At 37.3% G+C, this 16,194-nt stretch overlaps 1 protein-coding gene across 9 annotated transcripts in view; it reads left to right on the forward strand.

Annotated features, from left to right (window-relative positions):
• Positions 1-16,194, forward strand: part of BLNK (B cell linker) — a 93,248-nt gene that overhangs the window by 67,200 nt on the left and 9,854 nt on the right. For 5 of the 9 annotated variants that reach the window (XM_086898960.1, XM_086898961.1, XM_023929683.2 and 2 more), the window contains 15 exons: positions 1,494-1,550; positions 3,567-3,616; positions 4,560-4,600; positions 5,267-5,423; positions 6,573-6,742; positions 7,216-7,297; positions 8,061-8,141; positions 9,532-9,557; positions 10,069-10,097; positions 10,448-10,543; positions 11,273-11,315; positions 14,159-14,186; positions 14,483-14,555; positions 15,089-15,119; positions 16,101-16,143. In XM_086898960.1, coding sequence (XP_086755086.1) covers positions 1,494-1,550; positions 3,567-3,616; positions 4,560-4,600; positions 5,267-5,423; positions 6,573-6,742; positions 7,216-7,297; positions 8,061-8,141; positions 9,532-9,557; positions 10,069-10,097; positions 10,448-10,543; positions 11,273-11,315; positions 14,159-14,186; positions 14,483-14,555; positions 15,089-15,119; positions 16,101-16,143 — 1,007 coding nt within the window. The remainder of the gene's footprint in view (positions 1-1,493; positions 1,551-3,566; positions 3,617-4,559; positions 4,601-5,266; positions 5,424-6,572; positions 6,743-7,215; positions 7,298-8,060; positions 8,142-9,531; positions 9,558-10,068; positions 10,098-10,447; positions 10,544-11,272; positions 11,316-14,158; positions 14,187-14,482; positions 14,556-15,088; positions 15,120-16,100; positions 16,144-16,194) is intronic. The other 4 variants (XM_023929682.2, XM_086898962.1, XM_023929685.2 and 1 more) reach the window with 1 other exon arrangement.

Genomic DNA, 16,194 nt, shown 5'->3' on the forward strand with positions numbered 1-16,194 from the left:
GTAGCTTTAGGCAGAAAAATAGTTGTTGCGTCACTAAATGTCTCTTCAACCTGCATAGCTCCAACTAAGAGACATTCATGATCAAACCCTTGGCAGGGGGAAAAGCAGTATTTTATGAACCAAACAGTGAGAGAAAGTACCAAAATCAAGCTGCACATTGTAAGAACATGTGTGATAGAGTAGTAATAATACCTTAAAAAAAAAATCCCTTTCTGTTTACTTTTATCTTGTACAATTGCTGCATAATTCCAAATCTGTAACAAACTACTCCATCAGGTCATGAGAACACAGTTCAGGAAAGGTTTATCTGTTCCCATCACACCTTTTGGCCCTCTGAAAAATGTTTCTGGCAAAGTTCAATTAATTTGTTGTATAATCACAAGTGTGATGATCTAGTGCATGTAGAGTTAATACATGCTATAAATACTTAACCAGAAACTATATCAATATCATTTTTGTAAAAACTATTAGGTTAAAATGGTTCCTAAGAAGGGAGTGGACTTTGTACAGACTTAACAATGCAAAAAGCAAAGGACTTTTGAAGACAGAGTTTTTAGGCATATCTGAAATGCTGAGGGAATGAGCAGAAGCACTAGTAGAGAAATGCACGAGTGGGAAAATTTAAGTGCTACATGTAAAGGTCTACTAATATGTATGTTTGGTTGTTTTTCTGGGTGTAGCCTGTAAAAAAAACAAGTGTTGCTAGAGCATAACACCCAGACCTCTGCTGCAGTCTATTTTAAAATTCTTCACTTAATGCAGAAAAAGAAAAATGTGCTACAAATTCAAAGAAATGAATATTTTCAGTTCCTAGAGGGCCATATATGTTAGAAAAGTTAAGTACATGCCTAAATGTTTTGTTGGATCAAGCTCAGCATATTACGGGGGGAAAATCTCAGAGTACATTGCTTTAAAAGAGAAAAATTTATTCTCTGAAAAGTTGTTCTGAATTTCTGTACCCTGCATTCTATTCTTGTGTGAGAAGCATCTATAACCCATTATATGAAATGTCTCAAGTACTACCTGGCTATTTGTTGAAGCTCCAAAATATGTACTAGGATTAAATACATTTAAAATATGCATGCTCAGTTGAATGGCATTTGATTCTTCCAGTCCCTTCTCATTAACTTCAGGGAACAGGACAGAGTCAGTTGCCATTCTGCAAGGATCTGTGTGGACAATGAGGTCAGAGTCTGCAGTGGCTGGGTAACCACGCCTTGGCATAGGATTGTCTTTTGAGTTTGTGTTGTGGTTTGCACATTGGGTAGAGTTCTGGCTCCTGTAAAATGAAGCTCCAGCTGACTTCAGAAGAGCCTGGATTCCAGTTCTGGCACTCAGAAAATCATACTAATACTGTGGAAACTATTTTTAAGTAGATTTGAATTTTAGAATGAATAACATATTTTAAAAGATTCTATCAAATATAGATGTGGCTGTGAACTGTTTCAGCTCTGTGACAGAAACATTATTTCTTTTCTTCTATTGATATTCAGGTTCCAAAATGAACAAGTGGCCTTAATTTGCAAAACTGGGAAAGATACTTGGGATCGGTATGCTATTCCGTAGCTGCACCATAGCATGATAGGCTGCTTAGACACAGACCTCTGTTCTGTACCTCGTGTGCTTTCGTTATAACGTATTTACATTTTCTGCCAGGGCCACTGCCAGGATTTACAGGGGCTGGTACCGAGTGTGGAAGATTTCTGCTTAGCAGCTTAGAAATGTGTGATACTGCTTAATCCATGTGCTTTATACCATGAACCAGACAGCTTCTTACTGTTGCCACAGTTCCACCGTTTTCCAAGTCTCCACCATTTGCGAACAACTCATGGTAGACGTATTGCAAAATACATCAAGAGATCTTGGTCTCCCCTTCCTAAGACGTGAGATGAGCCCTGGCAGTGGCCCTGGGATTTTCTTTCTAACATGGCTGTGCTAACCTGGCCAGAAGACCAGAGCAGGGCTGTTGAGAATGCTTTTTATATTACTGTTTGTTCACTAAATTGTATTATGCTTCAGGAAGTTAAAACCTCTGAGGAGACAGCTGTCCATTATTAGTGTTGATAGCCATGAACAAAGCAGGATAACATTACAAAAATAATCTTGGTTTTTGTTTGGTTTGGGGGAATTGGGCTTTTTTGAGTTCTAGCAATGCCCGCACCATTTATTCATTGCTTCATGAATGTGCATGGGGTGGTTTTGGTGACTAACAGAATTCCACTAATTCAACTCAGAAGTAGCCAAAGCATTTCTCAAAACAGACAGGAAAATTTTTAAGTTGATGTGGTAATGACAGCATGCCACCACCCTGAGTAAAAGTGATACCTGAACAATGATACCTAGGCAGCAAACTCAGGACCTAAATATTGAGTGTCAAATTCTTGTGGTAAAGCAACATTTGTAAAATTGCTCAGAAATCCCAAAAAAACCCAAAATTAAATTCTTTGAGGATTTGGGGTTTTTTTAATTATTTGCTTATTTTTCCAAATGAATTTGTTAGGACCTGACTGAAGAATGAGTGAAGTCATCAATTTAGTGGACAAAGCTTCAGGTCCATGGTGAGATCTCATCAGTGCTATGAAGAAGCTGTCAGACAATGTTCAAAAGTCACTTTAAGGAATAATTTTAGCGTCATTAATTATCTTAATGTTTTGTCTGGCTACTAAAAACAAAGGGTTGTCATTCTTTCCCTCTGCAGAGGCATCAGTCTGGCCTGTGATGTCACACATGCACTGTTCATCTTGACTTTAAACCCAAATACTTCTCTTTCATTACAGGGTAGTGAAATAATTCAACTGACTGTAACTCAATGTCTTTTTTGGACAGCTGCAAATTAGTAAGGAGGAGTATACATGAATACACATACATATATATATGTGTGTGTGCACATATGTGTACTTCTGCTTGCTAGATATATATGTGCACATATATATATATATATATATATGAACCTACCTGTAGAACCAAAGAAGATCCTTTCAGTATTTCTACAAATTATATTTTGGTTCACTTAGTATGTGATGCCATTGTAACAGTTTTTACCAAAAAAAGGGACATAACATCATAAAATAATAAAAAGTAGAATCTTTCACTGAGAGACCTGGTATACAGTTAAATATTAATCATCAAATAAAGTGCATGCAAAAATATAGTTCTAAAAATACAAATGGAGGGTGCTGCAGCACTTTCTTATGCCATAGTTTTAATAAAGCTTATGTGAACCTGAACAGATTTTCATCTTCCAATAGATCATCATTTATCTCTGCCCTCTATCATATCTCTTTCTGGAAATGAAGAAGATGGGGGTTGAGCAAGGAAGCTGTCCTTTCAACATATGTTCTTAGTGAAAAAAGTAAATTAAAAGCTCAGATTCTATTTTACTATTTTATCAGTTTCTAGCTTTTCAAAGCATTCTTCTACAGCTATTTGCTAAGCATCTGTGATGGTAATCTGTATTTCTTTAGCTGCAGGTATCTTTTGTTATCAGCTTTTTAATGTGTCTGGCTAATGCTCCCTTCTAGTGAATGTTATTTATGAGATCATAATGTAATAATTATAATTTACAGGCTTAAAAAAAAGCCACCACCAAGTCTACCACGAAGAGATTATGCTTCAGGTAAGGCTGTATTAATGTAAATTTAAACTGCATGTCTGTGTTAATTTTCTGTCTCTATGCCTAACAGTATTTCAGTTACACATTGCCTCATAATTTGCTTTTAATGAGAGAACAGGCTACCATTATCAACAATTCTGAAGGTAGTTCACGCCTCTGAAATAAAAGGCAAGAAAAAAATGATGAATTGTGCCAGCATGAAGAGTAGCAAGTAATCACTCTTTCAAAATCAGTCTTAATCAGAGTTCTGTAAATAGGCTGCTGTAAAAATGGAGGATAATTTGCATCCAGTCCCTCCTTACAGAAACTGTGAAAGTAAATACAGAAGAAATTGAACAAATGCATCATTACAGATTTAAAATCTTAATTAATGTAATGATGATATCATTAATTATCTTAAAGGTAGACCTCTGCTTATCATACAGCACTGCCCACAAACTAGATCATGGCTATTTTTACAAGTTAACAGCCATCTTGTTAAGAATAGAAGAAAGCAGGACAGAGTTTGGAAATTATCAGGTAACTGCTCCCTGTTTGACATTAACACTTGTAATTAGTGTGCTGTTTTGGCACTTTAACCAACAAGAAGGTACAGGGCCCAGAGGTCAGCAAGAGTTCCATTATCTAGAAATTGTCACCCCTACTTAAAAATGAGATGCACTAGCATGACATTGTGGGTAAAGTGCATGCTCTACTGCTCTGACCAGGCAGAGGTTGTCATTTTCTAATGCTTTTCTAACAGTTCTGAAATAATTTGTCAAAAATAAACAAGAAGGCATTTAATTTATTATTCTGTCCAAACCAGGTGTGTTGCTCAGAACTGTTTGGAAATTTTGCTCATTCTTTTTTTAACTGAATATGATAAGTATAGATTGAAAAACCAATCTAAGATAAACATTTATAGTCACTATTACATGTCCTTAAATAACTCTAATGTTTGGTTTAGAACACGCAGACAATGAAGAGGAACAATGGTCAGATGATTTTGTAAGTACATATTTTAGGCTAATAGGAGGTTACTGTGGCAAAAAGTTATCACAAGAAATAATAATAAAATTTTCTTTTTAAATCATCTACTTGTGGTTCAACTAAATACTATTGAAATGTTACATTAATTTTTACATCAGATTAATTCACAAGTAGCCACTGATTTTTAGCTGTCTCAATTTTTTTACGTTCAACTTAGAAATACTTTCAGAAGGACAGTCAATGGTAGTTATCAATGCTAAGGTTTTTGGATAAATAAACACATGGCATCAATTTGAAGGACTTCCTAAACTCAACAATAATTTCGTAAATCAGTAAGAGGTTTTATTTGGGGCAGGAAGGGTGGGAGCAGTGAGGAGAGGAAAGCCACTTCTTACTAAAAATGAAAACTTCTGCTAAGATTTTAGAAAACATTAGAGTGAAGCAATTCATGGCTGTCAGCCATGTAAAGTAACGGTGCAACTGTCAGCCTGAAGTGACCACTTTTCCTCTGGAGTCAGATCTGGAGTACCCTTTTAACAGAAAAGGGAGAGGAAGTAACAACACACTTCAAGGGATCACATCACTAAAAGGGAATATGATGTGTCTGTTCATTGTTGTAATTCTGTCGTCATACTTGTGCAAGGATATTTGTATTATAGATTGCTATAAGTTCTGTCTTTCTAGGACAGTGATTATGAAAATCCAGATGACCACTCTGACTCTGAGATGTATGTGGTTCCCAGTGAAGAGAATCCTGATGACAGCTATGAGCCACCTCCTAGTGAGAAGGAGAAAAAGAAGATTCCCTCTGCATTCCCTATTTCTAGGGGTGAATATGCAGGTAGTTATGGAATAGTCATGTCAGTAGTCATGATCAACTATGTCACCTTGATAAATGCATTTTGATCAATAACAGAAGAGAAGAGGCCTCACATGCACTAATCTGTCCTTTCCTCAAGAGTTTGCTTTTAATTCTGATACTCAGATCTTAAGCATTCAGGGGAATGATATTTTTTTATTACAGCATGAAACAAGTTAGTATTGCTGGTAGTGAAGTTTGTAATTATAATATAATATGTCCTAGAGACTTTGATAGACATCTACAAATGACAAAATTCAAGCAAAAATATGGGATTATTAACTATTAACTTGGGCCTCAAAATTAATCCACATATATTGATGATGCAGGAATTCCTGTTAAAGATGAGGTATATAAGACTAGGGTCCCTTCTTAATCCTCTCTGTTTCTCCAATCATTATTCCCAAAGCAGTAACACAGTAGCCCAAATATTCACTCCTTATTGTCCTTCAAAATTGGTACTAAGGATGATAAATATCTTGAAAAACAGGACAGGATTGAGATTTTGTTTACATCAGACCAGTATAAAGGGATTTTTTTCTTACCGATTTGATTCTTTTCAATCATGGATAGGTTGCATTGATGTGAATGAAAGTTTCAATTAGATGAAGATTTAAGACATGGAGGAAAGAGACACTGACATGATGTTTGCCTTCATTTTTGTATGATACCAGACAGTTACTGGTTGTGGAATATTCATTGAAGTGTTAAAATACCACATCTGTACTCATAGAAGTTTATCAGCCTGCGTGTTCTTTGGAAAGGGAGAGACACGTTAAAATGACACCAAAGAGCCTGTCATCATTCATGTTCCAGTCCCACCCAGTGCTGTTTTTCTCATGTCTCATATGCACTACACCACCCAGCCACCACCTTTTCCCCAGGGAGTTAAACAGTTGTTCTTACAACAGTCGGTGTGGAGGCACCCTCTGCACCCTGATATGGAGGGCTGGCTGCTGCCCTGAGCAATGAAATAGGACCTGTTTACACACAAGCCTCAGCATCAAGTCCAGGTCTGCCATTTGACCTGTGCTGCAGCCACAGCAAAGACTTTTGCACGAGCAGTAGGAGAAAGTGAAGAGACTAATGTGTAATTTTTACTAAAATTGTTGTTTTCTACCAAACTAAAAGACAATCGCACCAGTCACCAGCAGCTTCCTCCTATCAACAAACCTCTCCCAAGTACACCCAGTCCAGCCATGTCCAGACCAAAGAAACCATGTGTGCCATCCATGCCATTGCCATCTCCTGCTGCAAAACCAAAAGTGCCACCGAAGCCTAAGGAGTGCAGTGATGAAGAGGTAAGGTTTACAGACATGTTTATTTTAACCATGTAAATGTCATAGTAATGCCATGGTCTGGTCTCTTTCTTAGCCTCTATAGTACAAATCATCTTGTACATCACTAACAGAGACTGCAAGTATCAGACTGATTCCTAGGGGATATATGCCTGCTTTGAGTATCGAGCAGGCTATTTAGACCATGGCATAGCTCCTGATCATCCGTAACAAGCTGTAAGCAAGCGGGAGAGAGTAACTTCAAAGGCTACTCCAAGACCAGAGGGAAGGGAGGGCTTCCATGCACCACTGGAATCATTTTGTAAAGGGTTTTCAAAATCTTTGGGATTCTTTTCCACATAGGATGATAAATGTGTGAAATAGGAGTAACTGGGAAAATGGCAACTATTGTAAACTACTACCAGGGCTTCAATCTAAACAGTTTGTTGACATGATGGAGGTTTAGCTGATGGATTTTTGTCCTGCCTTTCTCATAGGATAACTACATTGTGCCAGTGGACAATGATGATGACAACTATATTGAACCCACAGAAAGCAGCATGTCACTTCCTACAAGATGTGAGTTTTAATCATTTAAGCTTGTAATTACTGCTTTATTAGGAATAATAGTGAAAAACATGGGTCAAATTAATATCTGTTTCTATGGTTCAGAGAGTGGACATGCAGCTATTAAAGACATCACAGCCTGCAAAATGGCAGTTGGCTCCTTTGGTTTATGAGAAGGCCAAGGAAAATTATTTTTAACTTTATTGAAAGACATGTTTAATTTCTGCCTCTCTCACTCAGCTATTTCAAAGTCCAGCCCTTGTACAACCAGGGGGTTTTTCATGACATATGACCTGCCTTCTCATCCAAGGAAGCAGCAGCCTTAAAATTCTCTGTTTGCTGAAGTGTTTCAGGAGAAGAACAAGCATTTTTAGATATTTTGTAGATAGACTTTGCTTTTATTTTCGGGTTTCTTTAATCTCACTGTATATCTATTTAGCTAGAGAATGAAACTACTACAGCCAGAAGGTGAAAAACAAACAGAGAAGAGTATGTAGTTCTGCTCTCTGACGTTACTGACAGTATCTTCAGAAAGGCTGGAATACTGAATAATATTTCTCTTTTAAAGTGAGAGCTGCTTTCTGACTCAGTTGATTTATTCAAGGTCACACAGAAGGTTGTTATTTCGACCTACTTAATATTCATTCTTATTGTATATATGTTACATTTTTAGTTTGTTATCAGATGTATATATATATATAAATATGTGTGTTTATATATGTATACACATGCACAAGTATATATATATATGTACATTAATAAAATATGTTTTTAGCACCTGTGAACAGATTTATGAAGACAACAAGGCCAGCCCCCCCTATTTCTCCAAAGCCTTCTCTTACTTCTAATATGCAAGGTATGTGGAGCTTGCATCGCTGTTAGAATGAAATAATGTAAGACTGTGGAATACTAAATTATGCCTAATGTATTCACACCACTAACACTATGACATAAAAAGTAAAACAAAAATATGTTCCCCTTTTTCTATGTTGTAGCAGTTGTTTTGTCTAGCTTGAATAGTAAATCCATTTTAAGAATGAATAAAATTAGAGCAAGTTATTTGCCCCAAATTATTTTTAGTATTTTGCTCTAGTGGAGGAACACAAATGGATCAACACAGGAAAAAGAATTACAGGACTCAGTATTTCACCACAAGAATCAAGACCCTTAGACCATTCAAGTTAGCCATCTTCTCTACAAGCTGATGTCTTGCATGGCCTTTTATAACTATGCTCCCATTGAGATTCTGTAAAGAGCAGTTTATTTGGGAAAAAAAACCAAAATAAGAGTAATCCCATTTACTTCTTTAAGTTCAGATATTCTTGTTTAATCTCTCTCTGCCAATTTAGAATTGTTTTGCATCCTCAATGCCTCATTAATTGCTTGCATGTGACCTTTCCAGACATGACACAGTTCTTTAAAAAGCTTTGCATATTCATTAGCAATGTGTTTAGCTTTAAAGTCACAAACTACAAGTTGTAAACTAACACTTTTTATAAATTACTTAAGATTTTGTGAGTTATTTTCGAGACATTTTAAAATGCCCTTTTCAATCTCAGCCTTTCTGTAAATCAGTGTTGAGCAACAACCAGCTCCTGGCAGATGTTACTAAAAAATAAAACGTCTCCCCCTGGTGGGAGCTGGGACACTCGGACACAATAAAGTGATGAAATCTGACATGAAATTTACTGAAATAGGATTCTATTTTCATTGAAGAAACTGGGCATGGATAAGGATGCTGGTGTTTTTTTCTTTTAAGATCTATGAATTGAAATATACTTGTGGGTTAGAACTCAGGAAGGGATGCTGGCTATGCAGATGAGCCAGTTTGTGTTTATGACTGACCTCCCTGAGTCAAGGAAAGGCTAAGTGCTAGTGCAGGTGTGATAATGCATTTTTTCCAAACTGACCCAGATTTGCACAACACAAGCTTTTCTCTTGCTTGCAGTGAGGAGGGAAGGAGAAGAAAAACAAAAAAAAAGGTTTTGCAGTGGGAGGAAACTTGATTAATACAATGACTGTATATGAGAATTTCTGTGACTTCACCTGAAGTTCCCACTAGAATACAGGGGTGTTGCTGCTCCAGGGTTTTGGTGGCAGATTCAAATCCTGAGCAGATTCTCCAAGTTATTTTTCCAGAGTCAGAAGTATGACTGGTAAAATTCAGATCAGCTTTTATGGTAGCATGCAGTATGTTTTTAAACAAGGCACTAAAGAATGCTTTTTATTTCTTCCCTGTCCTACAGAAGTCTATGAGGTTCCTGAAGAAGAGGTGAGGCCTGTCTATAGTATGACTCCCATTGCCCTCAGGCAGGGTATGAATGTGATTGTGGGAAAAGATTATCAGTTTTTCAAAAGGGAAAACTGGGAACAGACCTCTTCCTGCACTTAAAACTTTCTGACACTGCCTTTCAGAAAAGCTGGCAAACCATTATAAAAGAGTAAATGGGAAGGGGGAAGTTTTCCAGTCCTCTGTGATAGTGATCCAATCTGTGAAGCAGCAGCCTAAGGGAATATTTTACAGAAGCAGAACTGCAGCAGAGGAGCAATGACAGTTCTGACACAGTAATTTTTTTCCCATTTGCTGGTACTGACATAACATATGGCCAAAGCAGATTTACTGATGTTGAGTTCTTGCCTTTCCCATCCTAATGTAGATTACCAGACAGAGCTCTAGTAGAAATCTGTATCACAATGCAAAAATAATATCTTGATGTGGTAACATAAATAGGATCATACATATTTATTTTATGAAATCAAAAAGTGACCATTTTGTCTTACAGGAAAAACCGTCACCACCACCAGTAACCAGGTAACCCATTGCTGTGAATGTCTGTTCAATATTTAAAACTGTCAGAAAATATATTTTCTCATCTACATACTACATGTCTGATAATTCTTTCTCTAGAAGAAATACAGTAACAGAAGTAAAAAATACATATAGTAAATATCTCTTCAGATTGTCTACACAAAGATTATCAACCATTTCTATGTTAATTTCAATAACCCAAATGTAATACCTTAAGAAATATTTAGGAAATTAAGAAATACTCTTAAGGTTACTTTCTAGCATTTTGAGGGAGTAGGGGAGAAGAGAGGTTTTCTTTGTATTCACTGTTGTTAAATGTCATTTTCCTTTCTTAATTCATGATTCATTACTAGGTTCACCAAGCCACATATGTTTATGCCTGCTCAGAATACAGAGCAATCCCACATGCACAGCATGACCAGAGAGTCCCCAAAGCAGGATACTTCCAGGTAAGTTAACAGCATCTGAGATCAATAGGAAATATTAGCAGAGAAATATTTTTCTTCTCTCTAATGTGTAGCCTTCAGACAGTCCTGACAGTTGTCAGGACACTCAAATAGCACTCATTGCTTTGTGGACTTCTGTATTCAAGTCAGTTTGCCAAATGGACAGTATTTCCTGAAATGCCCCTTCAGAGACCCAATACAGGGATAAAATACTTCTGCAAGCCAGTTAAGGTTCTATTAGCCATCTCTGCACCCTTGCAAATTAGGTATTTTTGCAGTTGTACAAGACTGCATATAAAGAAACTGTGTTCAGTAAATCCATGATTTATATTCCAGGTCTCTGGAGGAAAAGGGAAAAACGATACTTGAGTGTGCAGCCTTATTCACTCCTGTGTCCCCAGAAGCATTGAAAGCTTCTTTGTAACCCCTGCCTCCTCTCTAGGTCATTTTTTTACAAAGTATGTTATGTGCCCCCAGAAGGAGGCACACAATATTCTGTGTATGAGGGTGTTTGGTAGGTCCTGTGCATGTTCACAGGGGATCTGAGGTCTAGGACAGAAGCTGTTCTAGAGTAGTTCCACACCAAGGGCACACCACTACAACCACTGTGTGCAGAGCTGAAATCAAATCCATTTACTGCAGACTTGCTTCCCTCTAGATATTAAAAAGCATTTCTGAGCAAATAAAATAAATAAATAAATCCTATTCATCATAACTTACTGTATTTTTCAGAAATATTTTGCCTCTCCCCAGAAGTCGTCTTCATCCAAAACCAGTGAGTAATTAATGGGCCACTCTAAAAGAGCATGTTAAACTTAGTCCTGTGTTTTATGTATAATTAGATGGATTATCCATTTACTATCTATATTAAATAACGGAAACAGATGACTGAATGTCAGATTCATCCAACTGTGGTTGTTGCTATTAATCTTTTGGACAAAAGAGCATTATATATCTGAATTGATCAAGAAAAGGTTCAAATGTTTTAAGGAATATATGTCACAGTCCACAAAAATAATTTCTTCTACTAAAAAAATACCAGTTGTACTTCAGGAGCCTTACTTTAAGTAGCAAAGGATGATTTTGCCCAATCCGAAGCACTTTTGCTTGACCCTCATTCCTCTCAGATAGTGAATGATTAATGCTTTCTGGAAATGGAAACCATCTAAAATGTCAGACTGAGTAATCTTAGTAACCAATATCACTAGAAAATGCAGTCCTTGAAGGACTAATTACAAGCCTTGGGTCCTAAGGCTGTGTTTCAGTCAGTCCTCTTCTCCCTCTGCTCTTATCCTTTCCACTGTGCTGGTTTTTTTTTTGAAGCAAACTATTTGGAAGCTTGTCCAACTGCAGAAATGAGCAAAGTGAATCGTAAAAGATTCTTTTTCAGCCAGTATAGCTCCATAAATTGATCTGCACCATAGCTCTACTCACAGCTCTGCCGGCTTTAGAGGGTCTGCATGAGGAGCCAATTATCAAGAACAGAGCAACGTAACTGTGTGAGCACCTGTGCCAAAAGCTACATGCTCAGACCCTGCCCCAGCCCTATGCTCACAATTGTCCCTAAGAAATAATCAGTCTACCAATAACTATATAGAGAAATTAGACATTTAAAACTAGGAATTTGGGGTCATGTAATAGGATTAGATGTTATGGTAACACAGTGCAGGTGGTATGTGAGCACTTTATAGTCTTCAGTCTTTACATTTCTTATGTTCCAAGCAGTTCGTACATAGAACAGCATCAGCATTTCAGTTTCCCTTCCACCTCATCACAAAGTTATTCCCATGTAGATCTGTATTCTGTGGGATTCTGAACAATTCCTAAGCAATGCCAAATTTGGGATTTCTCTTTTATGAAATAGTTTGATTTCTCAGTTTTTCTTACCAATATAAGAAAAAAATGTTGCATCTGAATGTTGGACAGACATTCCACTATCTGATCAGCACTAAGAATACTGCTTCACAACAGACTTGAGTGCCGTATTGCAGCTGAAACCTCTCCATCGATGCATTTTCAGAGCTTACATCTGAGATGGATATCATCCTAGCTTTGCAGAGAATGAAAAGAGACTATCCTTTAGTTGGAGCCACACACTGAGTGAGTTACAGCTCCAAGATGAAGCTCCCAGACAAACACACCTCTGTACCATGGGTGTATTCAGCTCCTGGGTGCTTGCAGTTCACCAGTTTGTCACAAGAGTCAGCCTAGGAAAGTTACCCAGTGCAGTCCAAATTTTGGGGTCTTTGTCTTGTAAGTGGCAGCCTTTACAGTTTTAAACATACACATGGTAATGAGCATGATGTTTGTCCAGTGTTCTGTTGTTCCTTTCCATCCCTGGCTACAGCCATTGACAAAGCCCAAACAATAACTGAAACATCTGTTAACTGCTCCCATTCAATCTGCTGTCAGCACTAACCAGCACTGATCGTGTGCACAGAACTGTAACCCTTGTTCCACTCAAAGGCCTGAGCTGACTGGAAGAAAAATGTTGCCAAGTCTCATTTCCCCAACTGCTGGGTGATGGATTACACCTCTCCAGCCAGAGAATGGATGCATTTGTCACTACCATTAGTGAAAAGCCATTAGCTGGGTAGATGAAGACAGACAAATTAATAACTGGTGCCTCTGAAAGATACTTATCAGATGGGAGTCTTGATTTCCTAAAAGAATGAAATCTTTTAGTCAAGAAATGGGAGCCAAAATTAAGCATCTCCAAAAGAAGCCAGCAAATTAGGTGGATTGCTTCAATTCTAGCATGGTGTCAAGAGAGTCTACTCAGTTTCCTCCATTCAGTGGAAGATTGGTTTTAGTATATTCAAATCTGCTGGAAAATTTCTGTGTTTCAGGTCAGAAATTAACTGTGAACTAAAAGGTCTCGCTGCAAAAAAAAGGCCAGATTTTCTCAATACTTACTACACGCAGTCTCAAGGTTATTAGAAAGTTCAAAATGTGATGGTTACTTAATTTTTTCAAATGACATCGTGAAAGTATTCTGGATACTATAGGTCTTCTGTAGAAATACTTCTTTAAAAATTACTACAAATACCAAAACCATATTGATTATTCATGCAGTTCTCATTGAATAATCAAAGACTCATTCAGGCTGAGAAACACGTCCAAGATCAAGTTCAGACTGTTAATCCAGCACCACCATATTCACCACTAAACCATGTCTGTAAGTGCCACATCCACATGGCTTTTGAGCACTTCCAGGGATTGTAATTCCACCACTTCCCTGGACAGCCCATTCTGTGCCTGACCACCCTTTCAGTGAAAGTTTTTTTTCTAATATCTAATCTAAACCTCCCCTGGTGCAGCATAAGGCCATTTCCTCTTGTCCTGTCACTTGTTACCTGGGAGAAAAGACAGATACCCTCCTTTCAGGTACTCGTAGAGAGCAATAAGGCCCCCCTGAGCCTTCTTTTTTCCAGGCTAAACACCAGCTCCCTCAGACACTCCATGTAAGACTTGTGCTTCAAGTCCCTTCACCAGCCTTGTTGCCCTTCTCTGTTCCATCACCTCTATGTCCTTGTGGTAGTGAAGAACTTAAAACTGAACACAGTAATTCCTTTTTTAATTCCTTCATATCAAATCTAACCTATTTTTTCATTACAGGACCATGAAGCAAGCAATAATGATGAAAGTAAGTATTCAGATGAAAACACAGCAATATGAGAGGGACTAATGTGCCACCAGTTACCATAATACAGCATGCAATGTAATGTGTCAGTGTAGATTTTATCTGTACAGTCAGCAATATGCAAGAAGTGTTACTGAACTGTTATCTTGCATAATCAGACTGAAAACATGTTAAGAAAAAATTAAACCAGTTGATATTTTTTTTACCTTTATTGCATTAACACTAAAATGGCAATGAGGAAAATCCACTGTTCAGATACAGCTCACATTGCATACTGAGTATGTTGCTTGCATCTCTAGGTCAGAGGTTCAATAACACACAAGAATCCAGATTTCCCACCGGAGCAACTCCATCTCCATTACCAAGGGGCCTGTGAGTAAAAAATTATGAAAATACTTCTTTGATGGGGATGGGTTTAATAGATGTATTAGGAGCAATTCCTATCCTTGCCTATAGCCATTAGAATTCAGGAATATTTATCCTTGTTCCTGAAAGATATCCTGACTAGGTATTTATTCTGTTGTATGCCAAGTGGCCTTGCCCTTCACTGCCTACCACTGATGGCAGATGCTGGCTGCCTTGTCTGATTTAGTCCCATACTGCAGCACTAGCACACGCAAGCCTGGAAATGTAGAAAGCCTTCACCGAGTTCTCCTGCCCTACCCAAGTCAAGTATTAGACAGAGTTGTAGCTTCCTTGTTTACGTAAGTACCTTTACTGAATGCCCACATTGCATCTGAGACCCTCATTCCTTTTTTATTCTTGTTTGTTTCTAATTGCTGCAAATATCCAGTGAATCCCATTTTGGACAGAAATACCCTGAGAACCAATGAAACTGATGCTTAGTTGCTAAATAAATCCACATATCTGCTAAGTAACCATATTCTTTTCCCTCCAAACTTCAGCAAGAAAACTTCTAATGCAGTAACTTCACCAGTAAGTTGACTTGTAATTGCATAATCAACCAAATTTTTTATTAGATTTTTAGTTTATTGTAAAATTTTTGTCATGGGTTTGGGTACAAGATAAATGAAAAAAATACTAGGGGAAAGAGTTGTAAAGACAGGAAGTATTAGGGTGCTATTCTATGAATGAAGATCTGTGATCTTTCTGCTCAAGCAGAAAAATATTTTAATCAAAGCAGTGTTTGAATTCAATGTTTTAGGATCTAAGAATAAACACAGTGCATGAACTGAATAAATGAGAAATAAATGGAAACACACACAATTAAGAAGTATTCCCAGAATGTACATGGCTGCCTATGGGGAACATGAGTTTATTGCAAGTGATAGCTCAAGAAAAATGTGGGATTTTTACCAGAATTTGTCTGAGACTTTTCAGTAAGTATTTTGTCATTGGAAAAATATCCCAAAACTTCTTGTGGAAGAAAGTAAGAGGACTGCTTGAAATTTTCAAAGAAAGTAATTTGAAAAATGTTTCAAAGCTGGCAGTTTATTATCATTGTTTCAAAATGAAAACAAAAAAAAAAATAAATAAAACTTGAAGATTGGTTCCAGTTTTACTGTGAGCTAAACTGACAGTTTAAGTTTAAGTAAACAGAAATGTGTTCAGATATTTGTGTGCATAGCTCAATAAGGGTGAAAATCAAATTTTGATTTGCAATATTTGGGATAGACTTTTCACTTTTGGGCCTGAGATAAGAATGAACCATCTAGATTTTACTTTTTCTGCATCTATTTATACCCACAAACTGAGATTCTTTCCAAATCTCCTTTGCAAAATCCCAGACTTTTACGATCTACAAGTAGGGGCTCTTCACGGATTGGCTATGTCCCTGCCTACTAATTCTTCCAGGATGTTGTCAATTCTAAACTATTTTACAAAAAGTATAAATGATAAACACTTGCTGTGCAAGTGACATGCCAATTAATACTTGGTTGTCCTCTTTTACTGCAGAAACCGTGTTTACCTTCCAGAGAGACCTTCACTGCAAATGAAGGTAAATTACAGCCACTACTGTGAAAAAGTTGACATTTATCTGAATTATTTT

The sequence above is a fragment of the Cyanistes caeruleus genome, chromosome 8 (genome assembly GCF_971803275.1).
Source record: "Cyanistes caeruleus chromosome 8, bCyaCae1.hap1.1, whole genome shotgun sequence".
Classification (NCBI taxonomy): domain Eukaryota; kingdom Metazoa; phylum Chordata; class Aves; order Passeriformes; family Paridae; genus Cyanistes; species Cyanistes caeruleus.